The sequence below is a fragment of the Ornithodoros turicata genome, chromosome 7 (genome assembly GCF_037126465.1).
Source record: "Ornithodoros turicata isolate Travis chromosome 7, ASM3712646v1, whole genome shotgun sequence".
NCBI lineage: Eukaryota > Metazoa > Arthropoda > Arachnida > Ixodida > Argasidae > Ornithodoros > Ornithodoros turicata.
The window spans coordinates 32,019,038-32,044,547 of NC_088207.1; the positions used below are offsets into that span (position 1 = coordinate 32,019,038).

General features: G+C 46.3%; 1 protein-coding gene and 1 long non-coding RNA gene across 4 annotated transcripts in view; one reads left to right on the forward strand and one right to left on the reverse strand.

The window, feature by feature from the left end:
• The window catches only part of LOC135400859 (glutamate [NMDA] receptor subunit 1-like), a 249,362-nt gene that overhangs the window by 48,845 nt on the left and 175,007 nt on the right, over positions 1 to 25,510 (reverse strand). For all 3 annotated transcript variants that reach the window (XM_064632806.1, XM_064632808.1, XM_064632807.1), the window contains exon 3: positions 21,307 to 21,595. In XM_064632806.1, the coding sequence (XP_064488876.1) occupies positions 21,307 to 21,595 (289 nt within the window). The remainder of the gene's footprint in view (positions 1 to 21,306; positions 21,596 to 25,510) is intronic.
• Positions 9,509 to 25,510, forward strand: part of LOC135400860 (uncharacterized) — a 124,347-nt gene continuing 108,345 nt past the window's right edge. Inside the window, exon 1 of the long non-coding RNA XR_010424660.1 lies at positions 9,509 to 9,627. This is a non-coding gene — a long non-coding RNA (uncharacterized LOC135400860). The remainder of the gene's footprint in view (positions 9,628 to 25,510) is intronic.

The window sequence follows — 25,510 nt, forward strand, 5'->3', positions numbered from 1 at the left end:
TGTGCAGGAGAAAAAGTGTCGCTACCGCGCTTTTTTTTATTTTATTTATTCGTTGTCTCGCTCTGCTTTGTAGATTGGAAGGCCTGGGCACGGCAGCGAAAATAAAGTTTACTTTTAGTTCGTTGCATTACAGAGCAGGGTTACATCACGCATCGCGTAACGATAGCAAGGGCATCGACAGGGGTTAAACACAGTGGAGAGGGAAACAAAGAGGACGCGCCCAAAATGAAACTTCGTAGGACGCACGGGGACTTTGCATTTTTCCACCTGTCATAGTGGACCATATTAGCTCGTTGCGATTTGCGTTTGTGCTGGTTAGAGACCACAGAGTTCTACGCTACAAGTTTGTAATGTAAGCCACAGTCCAGTTTTATTAATTAATGAATTAAATTATCGAAGCTTATTAAAGGGATAGTTCGCCCCCTAGCGAAACTGAAAAAAAAAAAAATGAAAGAAAGAAAGAAAACGTGCTGGACGTGTGCAATAGGCAGTGAACAACTCCCCGTCAATCCCTTTCGTCCGAAATCGACGTATTTTCCGACTTTTCCTGTGGATATCCTGTGGATGTATTTTCCTGTGGACATCAGTAGCGCGGCGGAGCGCCGGGGGATGAGCGTATTGCGGGAGGGGGCGGTCGGTTCGCGTGACGTTTAATTCGTTACTTTGCTCCAGTGCTGGTAGTTTTCAAGTGGAGAGCCGCGGCTAGGAATGCTGGGAAAATTTAACTTCCGGTTCTAACTTTGCGTTTGTTGTATGCTGCCTGTAACAGTATTTGCGCCGTTTCACTGAACCCGCATGCGACAATCAGCATGGCTATTTTCGAAGAATGAGAGTAACAAAAAGGACCTTCCAGCCAGGCAAGCTTATTTCTAGCTGCTTCGAGTGCAAAAGTTCCAACCGGAAATTATGAGGTGACGTCATATCCGCTGGAAGCTGCAAACCACATAATACACCAAATAGGTACACGTAGCGCAGTTTTCAAAACGCGCTGCGAAACGATAGCGTACGATCCACTAAGGCTGTCTAACGCATTCTACACTAAAAACAAAGATTTTTTTTGGTGGATGGAAAGACATGCATTAACTCTTAGATAAGATTTCCGAGTGGATACATATCCGCAAATGCGATATTCATTACTGCTATAGAAAGAACAATTTGCATAACTCAACCCGTAACTGCCTTGAGTTGTGTATCGAGCGAGACCAGAAGATGCCAAAGCGGCAAGTTTATTGACTTAAGTAGAGGAAAGAAAAAGCGAGCATAATAAAATATCCCAAATACCCAATAAGAAATAAAAATTGCACATGACCTGATATGGTAATTTGATCGCGCAGTGAATACTCCCTCGATCTAGTTTTCATTGGGGTATGCTCATGGGAAATTCTATATCTGGACAAACGTGACCCTCTATACGAGTATGGCGCACCTCGGAACTTTTCTATTAAATTTCGCAGCAAGAAAACGAAAAGGGGAGAAAGAACGATAAGGGACGCCATGCTGAAACGATTAAAACGGAGAACGAAAGAGGGTAACGTAAAGGAAGAGACCTTGCGACAAAATGTGAGGGAAACTGGCAAGCGTGCCTTGCGGGTGGTATGATGCGCGCTGTCAAAAACAACTCGCATGCCGCCGCTCGCGCGTGAAACTCAGTCGCACCCCTTTGTACCCTGTCTTTCTTTTTTGACATTCAAACGTCCACTCGGTTGTGCATTTCGCTGCATTTCATAAAAGTATCGCCTGCAGTACATGATCATCTCTAGATCACACGAAAATCATGCATTCGTTCATGACGGCTCATAGCCTTGTCAAATTAACGCTTCTCATGTTCGCCAATGCTCCCTTTTCATCTGCTGCAGTGCACAGAAAAGCGTGTAATCCACGTCCCTCATATGAACAGCCAAACGAAAAAAAATAAATAAAAACACATATGTTTCGAAGCCTGGTGTGCACCAGTACACTTCTGAATGCATATAACCAAATGCCACCCCCCACTCTTTTAGACCCCCACGCATACACACACCATCTCCATATTTTATCATTGTCTTCGCGCTGACCTCAGTTGTTGTTGTTGCGCCATTACCCAATCAACCAATCAAGCATCCACACACCCATACACACCTACATAAAGCGAGTTGTCACAATTGTGTACATACCAACATGATGTCGCATATACAATATTACAGGCCGGCGGAAAATTTCCACCTCTACGTAATCCAAGTCCCGAGAAAAGGGGAATATGTAAACTCCTAATTGGCTGGCAGGTCCACCAGGCGTTTAGTTTCTTTAAACGCTTCAGCCCTCCTAGAGCCCTCTGTGTTTAGTGACAACGCCACCCGCAGTTTATCGTTAATGGGCATAGTTGGGACCGGGCCATGGATATATATATGCTGTACCCTGTGTCGCACGTTTATGGCGCACGAACATTAAAGACAGTTCCCTCCTTGCAGAGCGGCCTGCCACTAACAGGTCCCGTTCGATCAACTGCTCCTTCCAGTTTACTCAAGATGAGAGAGATGGCACGCGTACAAGGAATGAAAGCTTTCTGACGGAGACTCGTATTTATGTAAATGGATGTATCAGGTCCTCAGCCTGTCAGATGCCACGACGGGAAGAAGGAAGAGAGGGCACTTTATTGACATCTCGCTTCATACTTCGTGTACGTCATGGGGGGGGCTGTCGAGAATAGCAAGGGTCATTTTGATAAGCCAGTATAGCTATCTCCCCCGTTCCTTTTGTGTTGGTGTCAAAGTGACGCCATCCTTCATTTCGATGGGAGAAATGTTCGCATGTCGAATCCCCTTAAAGCGACATTCCCCCAGAAGCGGAAGATGCGAAAAGCGTCGTAGTTTTCCGCTGTCGCGTGAGCGCGAGCGCTCAACGTCGCGTCTTCACGTACACTGCTAACCGTGGGGAATATCCTGCTACGCAGCCACAAGGTATTCCGTAGCAGACGACAGGAAAACACGCTGACGGTGTCTTCTGCTAAATGTCCCGCACGGTGTGAATGCTCAACATAACACGGGACGGAACTTCGGCTCTGTGAGCAGTGTTTTCGCTTTCTCTGCCACTAGAATATTCCGTGAGGATGTCGCTCGTGTGAATACGCAGTAAGGGTAGTGGCTATCTCACATAGTGATCACGTGTGATGCGGGTGCTACAGTGAGCGTGACGAAGGCGCTCACGTTACCGAATACGCAGGTTTTTCATGACCAGCGGCACGGCCGAGCGGGTTTAAGCGTCCCGCTCGTTAGTGTAAGTCAAGGTCGTGCTGAAGACTGGGAGGTGTTGGGTTCGAATCCTACCACCGTCTGAGGTTTTCCCTGGGTTTTCCGAAGACTTTCCAGACGAATCTCGGCCCAGTTCCCCCGTAAGTCGGCCCAGGACATACACTAACGCCCCCCCCCCCCCCCGTTCCCCGACTCCTGCCTGCTGCCCTCCTCCATCCGTCCACATCTGCACGCCGCTCATTGCCACAGTTGCTTCGCGGCGCTAAACGGAAAAGTTTTTCATTATTTTAATTCATCCGCCGCACTATTAACTTGCGCGCCAATATGACATATATCTGATGCCAAAATTTTGGTCAAGGTGCCACCGAAATTAATCCGGGCACAATAAGATTAATCGTATAGTGCCACGCGAATTAATTTAAGCTAAAAAATTAATCCAGGCACCATTTGAGTTTATCCGAGAGCCGTGCGATTTAATCTGGCGAAGACGCAGATCATTCGTTAGTGTAGCTGTATTTAATTCCGATGCCGATGGAAATCACTTCGTATTCTGGAAGCACAATGAGGTCTCGTAAGTTCAAAACTGTAAGAAGTGTTAGTCCCTAGGCGACCAGGTCTGGCCAACACTCGTAGGCTGGGAAAATACACGTGGACTGTTTGAAGAGAAAACTTTGCGAAATCCGCGACAAAGATACCCAGACAGAGGCCAAATGAGACGTCTGGAGGCGGCTGGCGGATGGAAAATACAAGGAAGGAACTCGGAAAACGAGATAGATGTGTAGCTGGTGTGTCAATTTTGGGGGCAAGAAATTCGATTTTGTAATCTCCCGTTCCCTCGGCATATATTCTCGTCATGGCTGCGAGTCATAACAATGCACGCAAATGACGACGGGAGTTCGATATTCGAGTCATGCGCTGCTGATTCTACTCTGTTCCGTCTGTAATGCAGTTGTCGGCTGGTGGGCTTAGAAGAAACTCCAAAGCAAGCTTTTCGAGGCGAAGTGGCGGCTGAGCGCTCGAAAAGCGCCACAGATTGTTCTTCTCCCACGGTATGTGGTATTAGGCAGTTTGGGGACCCAAATAAATAAGGGGTCGTCACTTTGCATGCACACATTGTATCATGCATTCAATGATACAATCTTGCTTACAATTGAGCTTCAAATCTCACCTTGCAGTGACCGAAAAAAAAGAAAAAAGAAAAAAAAAAGAAGAAGAACTGTCTACAACGTATTACAGAGTTTGTGCATCGTACGCTGTCGCCTTTGCGTGCTTAAGCGATAGCGTTAGTGGTTCTGCGCATTCGCAAAACAATGAGCTTCGCGCATTGCGCAGAACCACCACGCTATCGCTTACGTACGTATAGGCACGCTGTCGCCTTCGCGTACGTAATGGATAGCGCGTGCTGGTCCTGCGCAACGCGCAAATCACTGTTTATATCTTGGGCGTGCGCAGAACCACCAACGCTATCCGTTGCGTACGCAAAGGAGATAGTGTACGATATACTAAAACTCACTATTATCTGGGGATTCTCGGGGAACTTACTGAATGCGGGTGCATGAAAGACGATGTTCTTAGTTTGAACGGACGTACTGCTGGCGACACGGTTGTCTGAAATCAGCACCCCGTGGTTTATCCCATCTGAAATCTTCGGGTGTTGCAAGTTCATTCGGACAACCGTGTCGCGAGCAGTACTTTGCTTTGAATATGAAAAAGTGCCTCGCACTACGAAAATTAGCGTATTAATTATGCGAGCGTCGAAAAAATTAATAGCCGTGCTTTATCCCTGGGTGGTTGTCCTCGGCGGAAAGCTGGTTGTTTCAATTCCATTATATGCTTCTGTGGTCGCGAGAAATGAACACGAATACGATAAAGGTTAATCTTAAGTCTTGCACTTCTTGTTCCTAAACTTAATTCCACTAATTATCTCATGAGCTGGACAACTCAAATACGTGGTGATATGCCGGTCACGAAGTATAAATGGCTCTAAAAAAGCACTGGCTGCATAGCACGTACATGTACTTGTTCAGAGTCCGTCTCACTGACACAGCTGACATATCCAAATTTTATAAGTTTGAGGCTGCTGAGTGCTACTAATTGGATCTATTTTGTCTGTTTTACTGTAATTGAAAAGACGCAGCAGAGCCAATGCAGTTAATGAGCGCCTGCTCTTGAAAGAACTTGTAGTCTATAGGATGTTTTCAGTAGCCATCTGGCTAAGGAACGTGCGAAGCCTAATGATGCCCTGTCCAGTTTCCGGTTCGTGCTTCGCCCAATTTCCTCTTCGATTTCCTGCCTCTTCGTAGTCATGGTGCTGCTGTGTACCTCACAGACGCAGAAACCTATAGTTAGCGCTCTGCATAGCAACGTGCTGTCACGTCTGTTGCTAGGTTTCTATACACCATTGGCAAACGCTCGCGCGTCTGTTCTCAACACTTTGAAAGGGGATACGTGTCTATATCGACATGTGCTTTGAAAACGTCCTTCTCCCACATATAAATCGACATTGTATTGCGCAACGTTCAACTGCAGGGTAGATAAAGCAACAGACGGGGCTAATAGAAGTAGACATGAGAGTACATTGCGAATTACGAAAGCATATTTGACGAATTCAGATTTTCTGATTTGCTTCGATGATACAAAGAAGACTATACTTACTCATATAACAAGGAAGCAGAGGAAGGAGCAGAGTTTATATACTGTAAACGTAACTTTATTTCCGATGTATTAATTTTCGCGACAGCTAAAAAATCGCGAAAAATTTTAGTCGCGAGCACAGCTTGACCAAGAGATAAACTGATGTTCTGAGGCTGGAACAACATAGAAGGGACAGAAACAAACAAAGCCTCAAATTGCCTAAGAAATCAACGATGGAAGCAAAGGGAGCAGCCCTGGAAACGCGAAATTAAATACTCGCGAATAACTCCGCAAATGACTCAATGCGCGATTCGCGAAAATTAATACATCGCGAATAAAAATACGTTTACAGGATATTCCAACTCAAACACGCAGTGTGGTGATTTAACATTATCCTAGTTTTGGACGACTGGGCTTCATCCCAGACTCTCAGTTTTACTCCTTTTTGGGGACTAAATGCATTGCCACAAAAATAGTCCCTTTCGGGAGTGAATGCACGGGAGTAAATGAATGTCACAGGGTGGAGACTGCATTTCACGCTCTGTTCTAAAAGTCCCAGCTACATAATTCGTGTGCATGTATGAAAATACTTTGGATCAAACCGTCAACCGTGATATGTCGAGTGAGGTAAGATCTTGCGACATACATAGGGCACAATTTGCGAAGAAAGAAGAGCAAACTGTTTTTTACTCTGTGAGTGGAAAATTGCTAAGTTGGCTGAGTTATACTGCCTTATGTCATCAAATTGACCAAGGGCACGTATTCATGCGTAGACTGTTGCGTTCGGAAGACCACTTGCCAAGTTCAGTGCCAATTTGAAGTCCTGGGGAGTATGTGTGAGGGTTAGAGGAGTAAAATGGGGAGTAATTGCAGTCTAGGGGACTAGAAGCTGCAATTACTCCCCATTTCACTCCATTTTTTTCTTAGAGTGCATGTGTTCCGGGCTCTGGATGCCCTGGTATCCTTTCTTCGAGATGCCGGGGCGGACAGTGTATTTTAACTCTTCATGTTATTGGGCTCTTCGGTTCTCCCTTTCTTTACCCTTCGCTTCCCTCTCTTCCCGCTCACCTCCCTTCTTTTTCTTAATCGTCTCTCTGCATTCAGTTTGTCACTAGATTCACCCGTATATTCCTACACTTATATCCTTATTACCTTACGTGTAAATTTACTCCAGTTACCTTATCTTATACCTTTGACGCAGAATTCGCCGCTTGCTGATCGTCTCTGTGGCCGACACTTACGTAATTTCATGCAACGTTCTGCCGTTACGGGTGGCTGCAGGGTTACATTAATTAAGTAAATTCAGTAAATTTTACGACCAAAACTTTGCAGGCGTCTTCAAATGAGAGAGCCCATATTTTTTTGCTTCGTAATTGCTCATTACTTTTAATTGCTTCATTATTTTTCATTAGCGTGAGACGCAGCTGTATAGGTGCCTAAGAGGTAGCCTGCGTCCACGTTGATGGCGATTACATCACCATGTATTTCTTTTCTAAATTAAATTCAGTTCATTCAGGCATCGTACGAATATGATCGATTTTCAACAAATTAAACGGCGAACTTCCTGAGTCATTGTCACTACATGTATTCGTTGTCATTGATTTTTAATGATTTTTCTGTTGTACGAGGCGCTTAACTAAACAGGATCTCGAGGGACAGGGACATTACGGTTGCCAACCTCAGCTGCGTTCTGCCATGTTCCCGGGTTAACGGGAAGGGTCGCGTACAGAAAGAAGCGGGAAAAGCCATAGAATATTACTCCGTAAAATTGGAATCGGACGAGAGTAATCGACGTGTACAACAATTTTCAATCAGGGAATTTGCCCGCGCCTTCCTTTGTCTGAGCAAGGAGCACCCCAACAGAGGCAATCTGGAATGATAACAAAAGGTTCAGTATTTGAAGACAATGTGTCTCCGCAGCTATTGTTCACGGTTCCATTGAAGGCAAGTACTCCAAGAAATTCAGAGCACGACGAGGCTTCCAATCTGAAAGGAAAAGACTATGATGTATGCGCTAATAGGTCTTGCACTCACTGGTGTTTTCTTCCCGCGGTTCATGCGTAGGTGATTGGAACTGTAGTCGAAAGAAAAGAAAGGTTTCATATATCTTCGAAGTTCGAAGAGGACTCTAAGTCAGGGTAAGTCCATGATGGTTGATGTGCTGCATGATCTCAGGCTCGTAGAGAGGGTGAGGGGATATGTAAGGGATTATGCATAGAGGCTTCTGATTTAAGGGCAGTGTCTTTTCCTGTCGTCTGCCGCTGAATATCTTGTGGCCGTGTCGCAGAATATTCCCCACGGTTAGCAGTGTCAACGCCAGCTAAATACAGAAGGCCCGCCTAATGCCTCCTCTCCCTCCTTCGCTACGTGGACACAGAAGTCGTCTCCTACCGCGATTCGCCGTTCTGCGAATTCAATAACTCTCAAAAGATTGCAGCTAACTTCACAGATTTGAACCTGTAGGCTAAAAGTGCAACACGCTTTCCATCAAATCAGTCTTGCGAAAAATGTGAGACTGTTTTGCGCTTTATCCCCCCTCCCCCCATTTAGCACGCGGGGACTTTCACTACTCGCAGACGACAGTACCTATGCGGCTGATGGTGGCTCGTCTCCATGGCTACGACCGCTGAAAGCACGTTCATGATTGGCTACCGCCGTTGAAAACACGATCCTTATTGGCTGACTCTTAATTGTTACTTCACATCGAGGAGTAAGCAGGCTTCCTCTTCTAGGTGGTGTTGACAGTGTGCCTGAAGACACGACGTTGGGCACTCGCGATCACGCGACAGCAGAAGGCTATGACGTTTCTCGTATCTTCCGCTGTAGCATCCCAAGCAGCACAACATCTTGGCCCAATATCGGCTGAACATTGGCAATGCCGGCCCAATATATTGGTCGCCTATTGGACCAGTATTGCCGCTATTTAGCCAATATATTTTGCTGCTTGGGATTGTGGGGAATGTTAGCTCGTGTGAATACACTGTTAGTGTCCCTTTAATTCCGTTGAGCCTTTCGGTCTTTTCTCTTGCCTGTGAGTGCTTGAGTGGTTAGTTTCTTAAATGATAGCCAAGAACACGAGGGGCGGTTTCCTAAATGAATATTCTTCACCTTAGCGGTACTTTTTAGACAGATCGCCCACTGGGGCTGGGTAACAGCACTTGGTTTCAAATACCTTTCGTGTCTGCCGGTAAAGAGAGTTTAGGGAAAGGAAACCCTCGACGACAACGATACAATAATGAAAGCTGTCAAAGCAAAGATCAGCAACGTGATATCAGCCGGTTTAAAGGAATCAGGCGATTAGCTTATCATGTTTTCGGAATCAGTATCGTGAACACCTTCCCCCGTGCCACAGGTTTGGAAGCGGGTCAGCGCTCACCACCTCGCTGCTACACAAAACCTGTTCCGTGGGTGACTCAGGTCCCAAGCACTGTCGCCGGCAATGTCAATGAGCACATTCTAACGGTCTGCTGCGTGTATGACGGGGCGCGCCGAAAGCACCAGACTGCAAGAGTCGTACCTTGACGGATATTGTGCACCCCAGAGGTACGTTCAGAGATGCATGAGAGACCAGAATCAAGCGTGGATCCTTCCTGGAACGGGGATAGATTCTACACCTGTACGGAGGTGCTGTATCGAGCATTTGGACACGCTATAGCTTGGACTAGCTTAGACTTGGAGGACCATCGACCGTCATCACCCCTTTTCTCACCATCTCCTCTCATCTTGCAGCTGCAGTCGTGAGGCTACAACTATGAGACCAACAAAGGTAAGCTGTTCACACCACGACCGCCATCAAGATCGTGAGCACTTTCCCATCTACTAAACCTTGCTATTGTTTAATTTGTACAACACCTTTTGAAATCGCAGGTTTACAATTACGTATCTTTGCTCTCGCTGTTACCAATGCTTGCTAGGAGGTCCAGATAAGCCCGCGAAAATTTTACTCCGTTTACTGTGTGACAGGCAGCGTGTGTGTAAAAGCGCCGTCATTAAGAACAAGCAGAGGGTGCGTAAAGAACATGCATGGATGCTATACAAGGTTTTATAACTAAAATGTCGCATTATCAGCACCGAACAGCTGTTACGGCCCTATCGGGCCTTCATCAGTGGGACACAGTTTGACAACGTTTGGGTGGGTGGTGTCCGGGAGGTCACGTGATGTCCTCCCGTCAAGTTGAGAGCCTCTCCAACTGAAAGCTCCAGTGTCGTCCTTTCTTTTTTTTTCAAATTCTTCCTCACACATAACGAAAAGGTTTACAAGCAATGGAGCGCACGGTCTCTCGGGTTTTATCCGTCTTTCCGCCATCTTCCCCTCTTTCTCTGTCCCCTGTGTTCGTAATTAGACTTGACGCTTGGAGTGCAGGTCCACTAATGTTACAGATACTAAGTGAAAAGGAAAGAACCTCCAGGCGGAGAGTTTCAAGATGGTACCGTGGTTGCAAAGGTGTTTTGGAGCTGGAATTGACTTGTTGAAATCTATTTATCTGCTCTGCGTATAGTCCGATCTCAAGAAAAGACGGAAAAAGGAAAGCATCTGAGAGAAGGAAAGCTTGATTTTATGTGAGGGCGATAAGAACGCCTTTTCTCTTTTCTTTTTTGTGGAAGCAACCTGACCGCGTTCTTTCGTGTCGCTTAGTTCGTTCTAAAAGAGTGTGAGTCACGTATTATTCTGTAGATGATATTATCGTTAGCCAGATTATTCGGTATTCATTGATTTGCGGTCGTTTGACTTGAGCGAACACGAATGGAACTGTTCTTTTTTGCTCTTCATCTAGTATTGAGAGAAGAGCTTCCCACAAAGATAGAAGGCGCTCCTGGAGTAACCCATTGGTCAGAGCAAAGCATTCAGTGGAGATTATTGTAATTTGAATATGTGGACACGCGCCCAATGATGAGGTGAATTCTTTGTTTGACACTAAGTCTGCACTTGAAGGGGCTTCTAGGCTCGGGCTGTCGTTGTCAAACTATGAGCTTCAAACTGCTAGAAGCATTGATCACAGTGCGCTGCTGGCTGGACATGATATCATCTTTCTGTTGGTTCCGGGACGCGGTGGCATCACAGGAAGTGAGGTAGCAGATGCTACTCCGCCCACTGCCCATGATAATGAGGGGTGCCACAGCATACCTCTTGCTCGTGTTCATGCCAAACTTCTCCTATACGACAGTTTGCTCCGTGTGAATTGTGAATTGTTCGGATACCACCAGATCTGTTCCACGGATTTTTCATCCCTCGTGGCGTGAACAGACCACGCGCGTCATTGATGTATCGACTCCGCCTGAATGTTTCTCATTCACTTCACAGCCTGTACATAATGAGCAAATGTAGCTCCACGAACTGTTTTAGCGGACACTGGGCATGTCCTCCTTCACTGTTTTGCTCACTAACGATCGATATCCTGCTTACGAGACGCTATGAGCAAGATCACCACCTAGCGCGGTAACTTGAAAACTTCTACTGATCATATCGACCTTTCCGCAGCGCAGGAGACGAAGACAAAAGGTTAGAATAACAGAGACGGGACAGAACGCCTGTCCCGTCTATGTTATTCTAAGCTTTTGTCTTCGTCTCCTGTGCTGCAGGAAGGTCGATATGAACATGTACGAACTCCCCCGCTACATCCCTCTCGTTCAACTTCTATTGAGGCCTTCGGCCAACCGATCATTATAGCACTTAGTCATCAAAACGTCGTATATACGCTTTCCCACGGATATGGGATGAGCTTCTCGTCTCCGACTGTGTTTCAGCGAAGCTCTCTTAACATCAGTCGCCGCGCAGACCCGTCCCGAGGCGAGTTCCAGCCTGGGGAAGGATAAACGTGTAGTGCCCCCCCCCCCGCCCCCCATAAGCGATGTAAAAAATTAATTAACAAGAAGAAAGGGCTCACCTACGCTACGAACTTAAAAATTATATTGACTCAAGCTTTAGTGTCAAACCTAGCTCCAGGGACTACCCGGGACCTGCTCCCAGCGCCCCCTGTGGCGAAGGCGCCCGGGGTGGCTGCCCCTCTCTCCCCACCTCGTCGGAACTCTGGCTCGGCTGGTCTCGGGTGTCGCGATCGTCCTTTCTGTTCTCGTGAAGCTCGAGATTCCTGAATGCTCAGTGTGTTGCTGTGGCTTAGGTGCACTTTTGTGGATCGCCCTCTCCTGACAGGGTCGCGTGTATTTCACAAGTTATGCCTGCAGCAACACGAATGCTGTATGGCCGATACTCATAGCTGCGATCAAAGTCTGTGCATATTCCCAATGACTACGCCACCTTCAACGTTGGCTCAACGCAAGTTTTCTAGACACAAAAGACAAGTGGTCCTGGTGGTGCTACAGTGGCGCGCAGACTTGCCTTAACCAGCGGAGCGCGTGTCATCGGCCGCTGATAGACAGGAAACGAGATTGGTATGATCCACTATTCCATTGAAGGGAGGGTCGGTACGCACAATGGATGCCGTTCGCGTTTCGACTTCTCCGTTGTGCGTACCGACCCTCCCTTCAACGGGACAGTGGATCATCCCAATCTCGCTTTCTATCAGCGCCCGATGACACGCGCTCCGCTGGTTAATGCAGGTCTGCACGCCACTGTATCACCGCTTGGGGTAGTACACAAGCAAAATAAAGTGGAAGAACGAGTAGTTACCGAAGCAAAAGTTATTTTTATTGTGGCGCATAGCGACCTGTCTGCTGTATATACGCTCGAGTCTTTCATCTGCCTCGTCCAAACATGGCTTTAATTAAACTCTTGCTTTTAACTTTACTGTAAAATGCTTTTGGGCTGTCACAGCGCAGCGTACGTGGGCTCGAGTTTTCTCACAGTACGAATTTGATGTTTGTTGTAATGCCGTTGACGGTGTTCTTCAAGAAACGCTGAAGGAAAGCTGCTGTCCCACATTGCGCTCTTTTCACATTGCTTCGTTCCTCTCGCTGGTGACTCAGCGTATCTGGATCAAACAGCACTAGCGCTGAACTGAAATGCTGCCATGACCAGGATTCAAGTATATGGCACATCACAAGCCGGCTTGGTTGGCAATGCGAACCTCAGAACTGGTTCTGACGCACTCGATAGAGCGAAGCTGAAATAACGAAGAAGGAACAGCAGATACAGCTCGACAGAACAATAAAAGAAGAAAGTAGAGGACGCTTGCACTTTGTTCAATCTTCCAGGAAGATGTTTTCATCGAAGCTACGAAAAGCGTACGACATTCTCCTATTATATGTAAGCAGCCCCGAAGCGCAAGAGTCTGTCCCCTGCCCTTCTATGGTCCGTGGATATTCAGTAGTCGTCAACATACTTGCGTTGACCCTCTCATTTTTACGATGCCATATCAGATTCTCTCACACACATCTGTATCGTTTCATATTTTCTTGGGGGAAGGGAGGCGCGTTTGAACGCGCCGTCCTTTTAGTGTATCATTGCTATAGCGGACGTACTGTGCAGAGGTTCTGCTTTTCCGTCGTACGGCGGCCGAATGTGTTATTTTATTGAGTGCATACCACAATAGGGTACGCCCAGGTTTGCCTGATATCGCTTGGATTCCAAAGGTTCCGTGAGTGCTGGTTACTGTTCGAAAAATCATTTCTTCTTTTACTTTTATGTAAACAAAGACGAAAGCATTATCTCGATTCGTGGTTTTATGATATTCTAGATTACTGTGAAAGAGGCTCATTTTTTCTTTTTTTATTATTATTGTTACAAGCTCGCTTCGAAGTCCGTTCTGTCCAAACCCGTCAGACACAATTCTCCTTGCACCAGCGCACGTGTCCATGTCCGGCCCAATAGCCTCCGCTTTATCCACCGCAACATTATTGTGCCGTGTTAGCGCCGCGAAGCAACTGTGGCTGTGAGCGGCGTACAGACGTGTGTGTGGACAGACGGAGAGAGGACAGCAGGAAGTATAGTGGGAGACAGGGCGGTTATTATGCGTCCTGGGCCGACTTCAGGGGGAACTGTGCTGACATTCGTCTGGAAAGTCTTCGGAAAACCTAGGGAAAACCTCAGACAGCACAGCCTGTGGTAGGATTCCAACCCACCACTTCCCAGGCTTCAGCACGACCTTGGCTACCACCACCACCAACAAGCGAGGCGCGTTAACCCGCTCGACCATGCCGCTGCTGGCTAACTTCATGATTTTAGTAATTCGTGGATTTGCATGGAGACACATCTGGGGAATTTTGGGGAAAATTTCGCGGACCTTGGAATTGAAAAAAAAAAAGGCACGTGGGAGTTCAATTTTGCGGAACGTGTTTTGTTATTGCAAGTGCTAGATCTCCTGGAAGCTGGTCTCCACGGCAGTGGATGAGAAGGACGTGCGTCATGCCCTACTGGCTCATGCAGGCGTATACGAAGAGGTCCAAGACGGAGACTGCGACATGCGTGCCGGGTTCGCGAAACCAGGCATCTCCGGTTCCAACGGAGCATTGGAAGTGGGCGACTGAAGCGATCAGTGTATGTGTAACATACTATATGCTAAGTGCTTCAGCACATTGCCAGGTGAATTAAAAAAGTTTGCAATAAATTGCATACGTTGAGAGACACTTCACATTCGTGAATCTTGTACGTTTCAAATTCGATGCCAGCATTTTGCTGTCATAACGGTGCCAATATTGCGCGAAACTTTAATTTCGAGAAAAAGTGTCTGTCGGGAAATTCGCGAAGATTGCTACTTTTACAGTTTTGCAATGTATAGTTTATTTCGGACAAAGCTTTATTATTTTTTATGAAATAGGTTTCACGCGTTTTTCAGGCCTGACTTCTTCGATAAGATTCGTGGCCTATTGTCGAATATGTTCCATTTTAATAAACACACCGAGTAGCATAAACTAGTATAATCTAAAAGACTCAGAATATAATGGAACATTGTACGTATATTTTTTCCCCTTTCAATGCGAATGATTGCAGAAACGCCACTGCGCGAAGTCTGCATTCAAGTCACTTCCCAAAACGTACCTTAATTTCTCAGACCTTTCAACATCACTCAGCTTCAGATACCCTGGAACTTCAGGGAGGAAAAAGATAAGCGCCCTGAGAGCCACTTAAGTGCATTAACTGCGGCATTCCTCTTTGCTGAAACGAGCAGTAATTACGAAGTGCCCGTTATTGAATAAACTGTTCTTTCTGTTTAAGTTTTAAAGAAAGTTCCTCGAGGTTCTGGGGATAAGGTCCAAACGGCGGCAGTCAAACTGAAGCTTTTAGCAGACTGTGAAGGGAATATAAAACAGTTGCCTTTTACGTTCAACAGAACGCAAGAGGACTGGTATAAGCTCGTTGACTCGCATGTGATCTTGGTAGCATTTTATTGCTCGGTGACCTGCCTGCGGATACGGCAGCATGTTGTCCGAAGAGGGATCGTGCGTTCGGGGTCGACTTCCTGGGGGCTGTGTCGACACTCGCCTTAAAGCGTTTGAAGAAACCTCAAGTGAAACGCCCAGATGCCACAGCTCGAATAGGGGATTCCGAGCAGAGATCACATCTCAGTCTAGGCGTGGAAGGTGATCACCGCGAAAAAAAAAAAAAAATCATTTGGTTTTCAGCTATTTTTAGGGAAAAAATCCGAACAGCACCGAAAAAGGTACAGCCCCGACGACCGTCTTATAGGCCGCGCAATCAAAGACGCGGTCCACCCGGGGGTACGGACCGCGTTATCAAGGGGCCCTTCTCCAATAAATGTAGGACCGGCACCCCTTTGCCTCCCCTGCACCGCGTACGCTCATTTGAAGGGGGACCAGAGCATTTCAGCTATTCGGTAAATAATGTATCCATTACCCGTGTGCAAGACATTACAAATATTTAGGAGTGTCCATAACTCATGATTTGCGGCGGAAAGCCCCATTGACAGTGTGTGCCGGAAGGCGTCAAATAAATTGTGGTTTCTCAGGAGGAACCTGAAATATGCAACTTCTGCTACTAAACTAACAGCTTATGCGCTACGACGGTGCGTCTCCGCGCAGAAAATGTTGGGGGGGGGGGGACGAAGTAGCTTGCCGTTGTTGGCCGCGCACGAGTGGGCATATAGCAAATAAAGAAAAATAAAAAGTGGGGAGAAGAGAACTGAATTCAAAGTGAGGCATAGGCAGGATGAACGAACATGTTGGAGAAAGCACGTGACAAAGCGTCTGTCCACTCAGAAATAAGGGGGCATTCGCGGACACCACGATGGTGAAAACGTGGACTTCACGTGCAGTTGTTGTGGTACCTTATTTGAGAGCGATCCAATGAGACCCTTCTACGTGCACGAGGGGAAAGGGAAAAGCTGAGGGGCTGCGCGAAAGGCTGACCCACTTGCATAGCGTACAAAACTCATGTCCGTTCGGTACTCAAATATGAATTCATAGTGTGGGATCCATACACACAGGACTTACTCGTATACGGAAGAAATTCATCGATAATCAGGCTATATAGACAATCTAGATTATAACCCTTAGTAGCGAGGCGACGGATTAACAGATTTAAATTCTTTTCCGAACTATACTGCACGGTAAATTCAGAAAGCAGGCATCAGCTTATCTGACTCCTTTATCTGGGCAGCGAACTAGGCAGAAGCACGATCATCAGTTCCAACAGTTTTCACCACCTAACAATTGTTTTAAATTTAGTTTCTTCCCACGTTCCGTTTCAGAGTGGAATCACCTAGACTCACTAAATAAGCTTCGTAGCTTATTTAGTGACTGAATCACCTGCCTCATTGACTGAATCACCTGAACCACTCACGTTCCGTTTTAGAGTGGAATCACCTAGAGTCACTAAATAAGCTTCGTGGCTTATTTAGTGACTGAGTTACCTGCCTCATCGACTGAATCACCTGACTGAATCACCTGAATCACCTGCCGGCACACGCGGTTAATGTTTCTTTAGTTCTAAATTTAGTTTCTTCCCACGTTCCGTTTTAGAGTGGAATCACCTAGAGTCACGAAATAAGCTTCGTAGCTTATTTAGTGACTGAGTTACCTGCCTCATCGACTGAATCACCTGACTGAATCCCCTGAATCACCTGCCAGCACACGCGGTTAATGTTACTTAGTGTAAATTTAGTTTCTTCCCACGTTTCGTTTTAGAGTGGAATCACCTAGAGTCACTAAATAAGCTTCGTAGCTTATTTAGTGACTGAATCACCTGCCTCATTGACTGAATTACCTGACTGAATCACCGGAATCACCTGCCGGCACATGCGGTTAATGTTGACACTGCTGATGCCTTTGTGCGTCTATTGAATGAACTGGGGGGGGGGGGGACATGAAGATTTATCAAAGAAAAAGGAAAGGCCGACAGACAGAACTGATCTGATTGAATGAGTATGTCATATGTTGCACTTTTCGTTGTGTTAACAATTAATTATGTGGTTTACACATTTTTTTGTCCATCCTGCCTTGGCCCCAACGGGGGGCAGGCAGTATGTCTAGATAATAATAAAATCTTAGCATATAACAACGCTGCCATACGGGCGTTTCACTGACCCTTGAAATGAATGACGATCGAACTGAATGGTAATCGTACGCTGCTACACGGCCGCTTTGAATTACCACTGACTCGGATGGTCCTCGACACAACGGATGTTCGTGAAACGTTATCGATGCTCTCAAGGGCCCTCGAAAGCTGCCTCTGGCAGCCCCATGAAGAGCAAACAAGCAAGCGCTAAATAAACATGCAAGAAGTGCTATGCAAAGTGTTGAATCACAAGCGTAACAGTTATTGCGCTTGTTACATGCGGCTGGTATACGCAAGTTTACTTTTCTATTCAATATCACGGACCCGCACGGTGTCGACATTACGCAGTGGTACGAAAATACATATTATATTAGTAGACGAGTAGAAATTCAGCGAACTGGTAAGGAAGCATGAAAGGAATTGCGCCGCCGATATTTCGAACATAGTCTGTTCTTCTTCTGGGCCAGAAGAACGGTCTCTGTTCGAAATATTGGCGGCTGTCGTCCTGAGCCAATTCCCTTCATATTATATAGTAGTTACGTTTATTGAACAATTCCAACACTGTTAAAATTCCAAAATAGGTTTTCCTTACATCTTCCGTCACTATAGACGCTTTTTTTATTGAAACAATGGACGGGCGTGGCGCCATGACAGTATCTCTGCACATGAGAGGAGGTGACCATGTGACGTAGCGTCCGTCCACTCACAGAGAAGAGGGTGATCGTAGTCTCGCTTCAAAGGAACTTGCATCTGTTTGTGTATTTGGGAGAGAGAAACGATAGTGAAATCTCCCCCTCTCTCATGTAAAGTCCCCGCAGAACCCCTCCCGAAATACTGTTCTGGCTACGCCACTGGGCCGTTATCCTGCTACTTGAAAGGAAGACAAATAAGGTTGCTCGACAGGCGCGCGGGGAGAGAGAGATAGTGCGGAGCTGCGCAGTAGGGGCTTCGAGCGGTTTGCCTGCCTGGACGGCACGCTGCGCAGAGCGTTGGTTAGGTACTTGAATATTGTATTAAGGCTGGTTTTAGAGTCCGGCGGAGCGGGGCCTAACGACGCGCATCGCGAGCCACCGTCGGTGAGTTCATAGTTCAACGACACTCTGCGAAGCGCGGCGTGGCAGCAACGCGCGTTACGTCAGCCGCCGTCGGGGGAGTAGAGCAATGTTCTACATCTGGCGGTGGCCAGCGAGCTGTGTACGGCGCGGGCTCCGGTGGACTCGCGTTTCTAAACATGGCGTCGTCCATTGAGACTTTGATCGAAGCTGTTAAGGAACATTCGTGCCTATATAATACACGACGGATGGATTATACAGACAAGCAAAGGAACGAGAACATCTGGGAAGACGTGCGACTTTCTTCTTCAATTCAATGTCCATTTGGGGGGATACCAGACCGTATTACAGTAGTACAAACATACGATGGGAGCACGGATTGTCTTTAGTCGGATTCCAACACGCGGGTACAGTTGCCAGATATGACTACTTTCCCACTACGAAATGTGAAAATCCCCGGAAGTGTTTTCGTTGCGCTGCGCCGAATCGCGACAGCCTATGATCCCGGTAGGAAGCGTGGCGTAACGAACGCTGGCTATCGGCGCGCAACGCGGGCGGCGATGGGCGAAGACTACGTCGGACTCTAGACCAGCCTTTACAAATGCAGATATGACCAGAGATGAGTTGCAATGTGCATGAGGTGTTCACGTGTATACATTCAGTGCTGAAGAAGATGACCTAAGTGCACATGAAGTATTATATTATGTCGTACGTAGGATCACCATGCTCCATAATAAATACTGCTAACTATTCGTACTAACAGGTAACGTACAGAAACTATAGCGGCCACGTATTACAGCTACATGGTGCGCGCTACTCAGAATTACTGATACTTATTGAACCGTTGACCAGATGCTTCTGAGTTCACAGAAAAATTACTGAACAGTAGTGAACCGGCCAACGCGGTCTAATCGCCCTCAGTAATCACTTCGGCTCGCAATGGATTATTTCAGAAAAGGCTGGCGCCGCCGTACGGCCAACCCGCAAAATAAAGTGGGTTGGTGTGAGCGTAGAGCGCGAGCATATGTTCTCTTCGTATCCACGATGGACATGGAAGGCTATTTTTGGTTCTAATATCAAGACCGTGGAGCCCCAGAAAGCAACATCGTCCACTTAGGACACTCATCTTTTTTATCACAAGCTCGAGGAAGATCATAAGCAGTTTTCTGTGCCCCAGCAACGAGCAAATACAGGATTTCTTGCGTGCGCCGGATCTGCCACTTTCACGGCAAGCGAAGAAGCGATTCACAATTGAATTTACAAATAAGGAGTATATCATGATGCAACAGTAGTTTCGTCACGGTCAAGAATGCGACGACTATTCGGCAGTGACTATACATGCCAAGTACGACAAGGGTGTTCAAGGGGAGTTCGCGTCTTGGCCTCAACGGCAGATAAGTAGATTTTCTTTTCAAAAAGTGGGTTGAAACACATCCCAGAAAAATATTGCTTCTCTCCAGGAGAGAGAAGACTGCTCTTTTCCCCCTTGGACACAGTATGCTGTTAAAACAAGGAAGAAACCCCGCTACCTCATCCACACTCGCACAGAATGTGAACCAGCATTCAAGCGAAAGAACAAATCTTCCACTTTAGCGTCTACAGGCATACGCTTCGCACGCTCACATCGCGGGTGCTTTTTACATCTTTTAGTCCTAGCCACGGCAGCCGGTGAAGGCCAAGTATATTTATGTGACGACATGATCTGCATGCAGCACCTGCCGCAGGGTATGACCGTAGGGCTGTTTATAATTTCGAACTTGCTGAGCTCAAGGTCTCGGGTGCGATCCCGGCCGAGGACGGTAGCAATGTGGGGGAGGTGAACATTGCTTCCAGCACCGTGCGTCGGAGATCTCCGGCGCACGTCAAAAGAACCCCGAGGTGGTCGAAGTTATCCGCAATCCTACCCTGCGGCACGTGCAACATGTCGCCACACTGGGCAGACAAGCCTTACGTGTGACATCACGGTGCCATTATTATTATTAAAATTTCGAACTGAAATTTTGGAGATGAAATGCTCCACGTGCGTGGAACCACCGTTTCCTTTTTTTTTTTTTCATGTATCCAATCCAAAATATCGCGTAAAATAGGAAAATACGTCAAGATTTCACTTTTGCTTACTTATAGTCCACAGTAGGTAAATCAAATAAAATTAAAGCTGAACATCCGAGCTTAAACAAGAAACAAAAAAAAAAAGGAAAGGCCCGAAAAGAGACATCGGAAGTCTGAATCAACCACTGTATGTATGAAATGTAACACTTTTTGTATCACGTTTACTCCCAACTAAACTAATCAGTCTGTTGTACGTAATCAACATAATAACAATGAAGAAAGGAATATGAGGCAAGCCAGCTGGAGTGCTGAATGTAGAAACATGTCCCTGAGTTTGGAGATGAAAAGAAAACGAACCACACACACAGAACTCGAACCAGCAAATACTTTTAATTAATGGACTCAGAATTCACAGGAAAAGAAGGTTTAAAAGGGGAAGGGGAGTTCAACCAAAGGCATGCTGATGCATCTGGGTGTTGTTGCAATCAATGCAGCTTCACGGATTAACCTCTGTTAGAGACACGAGGCAGAAGTTTATCCTTTGAAGTTTCATTGCTTGCAACAACATCCCGATGCATCAGCATGCCCTCGGTTCAACTCCCCTTTCCCCTTTTACACCTCATTTTCCTCTGAATTCTAAGTCACTTAAAAGTATGTGCTGGTTTCAGTTAAGTGTGTGTGTGTGTTTCGTTTTCTTTTCTTCCCCAAACTCAGGGTGATGCTTCTACATAACACCAAAGCAGGTAATTTGATTTCTTTTCTTCGGTAAATTTTCCTTGACGTTTTCAAACTCGATTACACGGCGGCATCATGCATCTCAATGATGCAAGCTACTTCTTTTCTTCTTTTTTTTTTTTTTTTTTCACGTACGTCCTAAGTGATTCTCATATGAGTAGAAACTTTCCAAGAGCTGCAAAAAGGGAGCGCGTCTTACCTGTGAGGAGATGAGGTTTTCGCAAACACTCTGTGCTATGCGGATGGGATTTGCGTTCATATGGACCGTTTGGGCGTAGAGCAGGAGGCCGTGCTCTGCCGTGGCATCCTCGATGGCCTGCGCGAAGTAACTTGTGCTATCGGGCGGGTTGACGACGGCTCCTATGTGGAATATGGTCGCCGGCGAAGACCGGCTCGCCATGCTCCGGCCGACACGTTCAACCGCCGCTACCCCATCAGGCAAGCTTCGGCCGTGAGGTATTGCCGCAGCAGCCGGCACGTCCGTCACACTGTACAGACAAATGGAACGCCTTTAATATATGAGATTTTTTTAAAATTCCGCGTTAGCTATGAGCTTAGATTCTTTAATATATGAGACTTCAGCGCCGCGAAGCAACTTTGGCTATGAGCGGCATACAGACCTGGACAGATGGAGAGAGGACAGCAGGAAGGAGTGGGGGACAGGGGGGGGAGGGTTAGTGTGCGTCCTGGGCCGACTTCAGGGGGAACTGTGCCGACATTCGTCTGGAAAGTATTCGGAAAACCCAGGGAAAACCTTAGACAGACTCGGCGTGGAAAGCGATCATCTTAGCTACTATGCCACGGGAGCTGGTATATGAGATTAGCAGACTACGGTGATGTATAGGCTTTGAGAGAATGGCGTAAATGCAGGCTAGCTGGTGGCTAGCTCTAGCTGGCTAGCTCAGGCTTGCCTATCATGGAATGTATAGGCTTCAATGGTGTGGTAATCAACTGGTGTTCCTCTTGGCATCGTTCTTGAATGCGTCTAAATTGTTCTTATCCTCGTTCCCGTTCTAAAATGTCTTTACCATATTTGACTTTTTCCAATCTTACTTTCTGACTCCTACAAATACCTTGGGCTCTACCACACCGCTGTTGGTGTAAACAGATATGCACCATCATCAGTGATGACAACCATATGCTTGGTTACGTTCGGCGAAATGTAAAAGTAGCGCCCTCTTCTGTTAAGCTTCTTGCATACCAAACTTTAATAACAGGCCGAAACTTGAATATGCTTCCCAGTGTCTGGGGCCCTTATCGGGTTCATCTTGTTAACCAACTTGGATCAGTCCAAAACCGCGCCGCCGACTTTATTTGATGTGCTGCGATAGAAAAAAAAGAAAAGAAAAAATGGGAATATAAGTCACGACAAAGGCAGACTGGCTACCCCAGACCACTTAGCCGCAGTTAGTTGAAAGAAATCAAATATAAAATAGAGAAAACCAAATAGTCTCCCTGTAGTCGTTTGTCTCCCGCCGACTTTATATTATCTGACTATATATTTACACTTCAAGCATCCCACCCCTTAAGTCGTTCGAGTTCTTGTCTAAGTCATCTATTCGATCCCCCCCTACTTAGTTCTGGCTCATTACACATCTAGGATCGACCATTCCCGTAAAATCAACCCAATCAGTTGCCGCATGTCTCACATCCAATACTCGATTTTTCTGTACACCATTGTTGATTGGAATGGCCTTCCTCAGTCACTCGTTACGCAATCCGACTTCATTACATATCGGATATCGTAAACGCTTACGTAGTTTCCTTCAGCTATGATGCTTGCGTTTTAAAGCGTTTGTCCTTCAGTTGTATTCATTGTGTTTGTCTAACTTTTGTTGTCTAATTATGATTATTTTGGAATGGGGTAGGGTCCTGCATTCGACGCAGGGAAACATCCCACATCATCATCATCCATACATCTATGTTGTTGTTGTTATGATTTTGTTTATGCATTCTCTGCTCCCTCCCCTCACTTAGCGCCCCCTGTATGCATATGAGGTAAGGTCATAAATAAATAATTAAATCTACGGTATGCTGCGAAAAAAAAAAAAAAAAGGAAATGGACCTCGGTTCCATTGAATCACGAGCTGCAGAAGACAGGTCGTAGACGTGACCAGAAGACTCAGACTGGATTGGATTGGAAATGAAAGAAAGATATGGATAATACAACGCAGAAAAGAGTACGTGGAAGATCCATTTCATGCTAACGGAAGCAAGCATGCCGGAAACAGCGGCAAGCGCGAACACTGCGAAAGACAACTGCCTCTAACAACTGGTTTTCTTTTGACGGCAACAACTTCAACGCCTCTTCGTTACATAGCAGAAATAAAACTAGCTCTATAAAGGCGGTTGTCTTTCGTCGTGTTCCTGTTTTGTCGCTGTCTGCGCCACGCTTTCCGTTGGATCAGGATCAACTCGCCGGGTATTCAGTTGTGGATTTTTCCTTCTGCTGCGTCTCGATGCTTTGCAGAGCCCAAGTAACTTCCTTTGAACGTACTGGGGTCGCAAGAAACAGTGTGGCGCTACGTCAGTCTATGAACGCGGCATCACAAGCACCACAGTTACAGATTACGTGACACATCGAAATTCTCAATTCTTCAGAACGACATCGATTTTCACCGAAAAGCCGATGACAGCGTCCTGGGTCTGCGTATGCATTTGTTGTACAGTTTTGGACAAAAGTGTACGGAACAACGGTGTGTAGCATTTCTCCATTCGAACGACAGTGAACAGGAGCGGACACACACGCTGAGACATGGATAGGATAGCCGCTCACCCGTTTCTTATTCGATCTCTTCCCGATATCTAGCAGGGGACCTCTCCGATGATGAAATACGCCCGTGCCGTGTTCCGTGAACTTTTGTCCCAAGGTGTACCACAACACAGTGGAGAAAGGATGGCATGAACTGTCCCACAAAACATTGTTGACAGTAGCGGAACTTGTAGCCCTACAGATGTGGAATTATACGGCAGTTGCCTGCACAATGAATCATATACTATACGAGCCAAAGATAGAGCTCCGGGTTGTGATATCGTTCTTGCGGGACGTGTTGTCTATGGCAATAGCGAGGCAAATTCAATGGAGGAGTTCGAATCTGCACAGATCAGCCACGTTTTCGGGTGAGATTTTTTGATGTGGCATAGTGCTTTGAATATACCGTGTAGTCCAGCAGCGGTAGGTGTGCCATGTGAGAGCCTGTATCCTTTTCGCATGGTTTCAGTGATAAGAGCACTTGCACATCTGTCTTCTGTACAGGCAGACTTGTGCCCGTTACCGAAAAAAAGGAACTAAATACCGTTACCCGTTACTTCAGAAAAAAGTAACTAAATACGTTACTCGTTACCAACTTACAAAAGTAACGAGTTCTCGTTACTCACAGGTAACGAGTTACTTTTATGTTACCGCAGCATAGTTAAAGGAGCCAACAAACATGGCGTCACTTGCCTTCAACCCTTTATTAATGAGGAATTGCACTTCAGAAGACGCTGATACTCGAAATTTGTCGTCCGTCCTTCGTGTCTCTCGGCCCTTTACCATGAATCTATATCAGTTTGCCTGGACCTTCTTCCTTGTTTCCGAAGTGGGAGGGATCGGAGATTACGAAAACACAAGAAAAAACACTGGTTTTCGTGCCACCGATCACCAACGGTTCCCAAAAACAGACGAGGGGCTGCGTCATAATTTAGAGCGCTCTGAAGCTTAGCAAAGACCAGAAAAGGCTAGAAGTCGAAATGCGTTTTTTCTAGCCATAGCACAATTGGCGGCCATTCTTGGGAAGGAAAGAGAAATAAGAGAAAGGACAACAACACATCCAGTGAGGGACTGCAATAATACTTTGAGTCACACGTCACGCAGGTCAAATCTGCACGCATTGCGCCACACGGAGTGCCGAAATGTACTCCTCCGCGCTCAAGAAAAGGAACGAGTAACGTCAGTAACCAGTTACCAACTTTTGTAACTGATTCCGTTACTATTACAATTTCTTAAAAAGTAACTGAATCGTTACTTCGTTACCAAAAAAAGTAACCGTTACCAAGTAACGAGTTACTTGTAACGAGTTAGGCACAACTCTGTGTACAGGAACCATCTGCATAGGTGTCCTGAAGGTATGCTAGGGATAGTGTCTTGAGCACGGAGGCGTTCGTTTCTGATTTCTTATTGATTCCCGGAATTTCTCTGTGTACTTCCGGGTGCGGTAAGATCCAAAAGGGCTGTTACTGTTGAAGCGTGTGAACCGTTTTCTTAGGCAGATTTCTTTTGAGTTTTCGTACTTTCTGTGCAGCATTACTTTCGTAGCGGTTTTCCAGTTTCCTGATGAGCTGATGATTGGGGTGCTGGGTTAGGAGTCGGATAACATGTCTTTCTGTTTCTTGGCATCTCAGAGCTACAAAAGGTGGTTCAC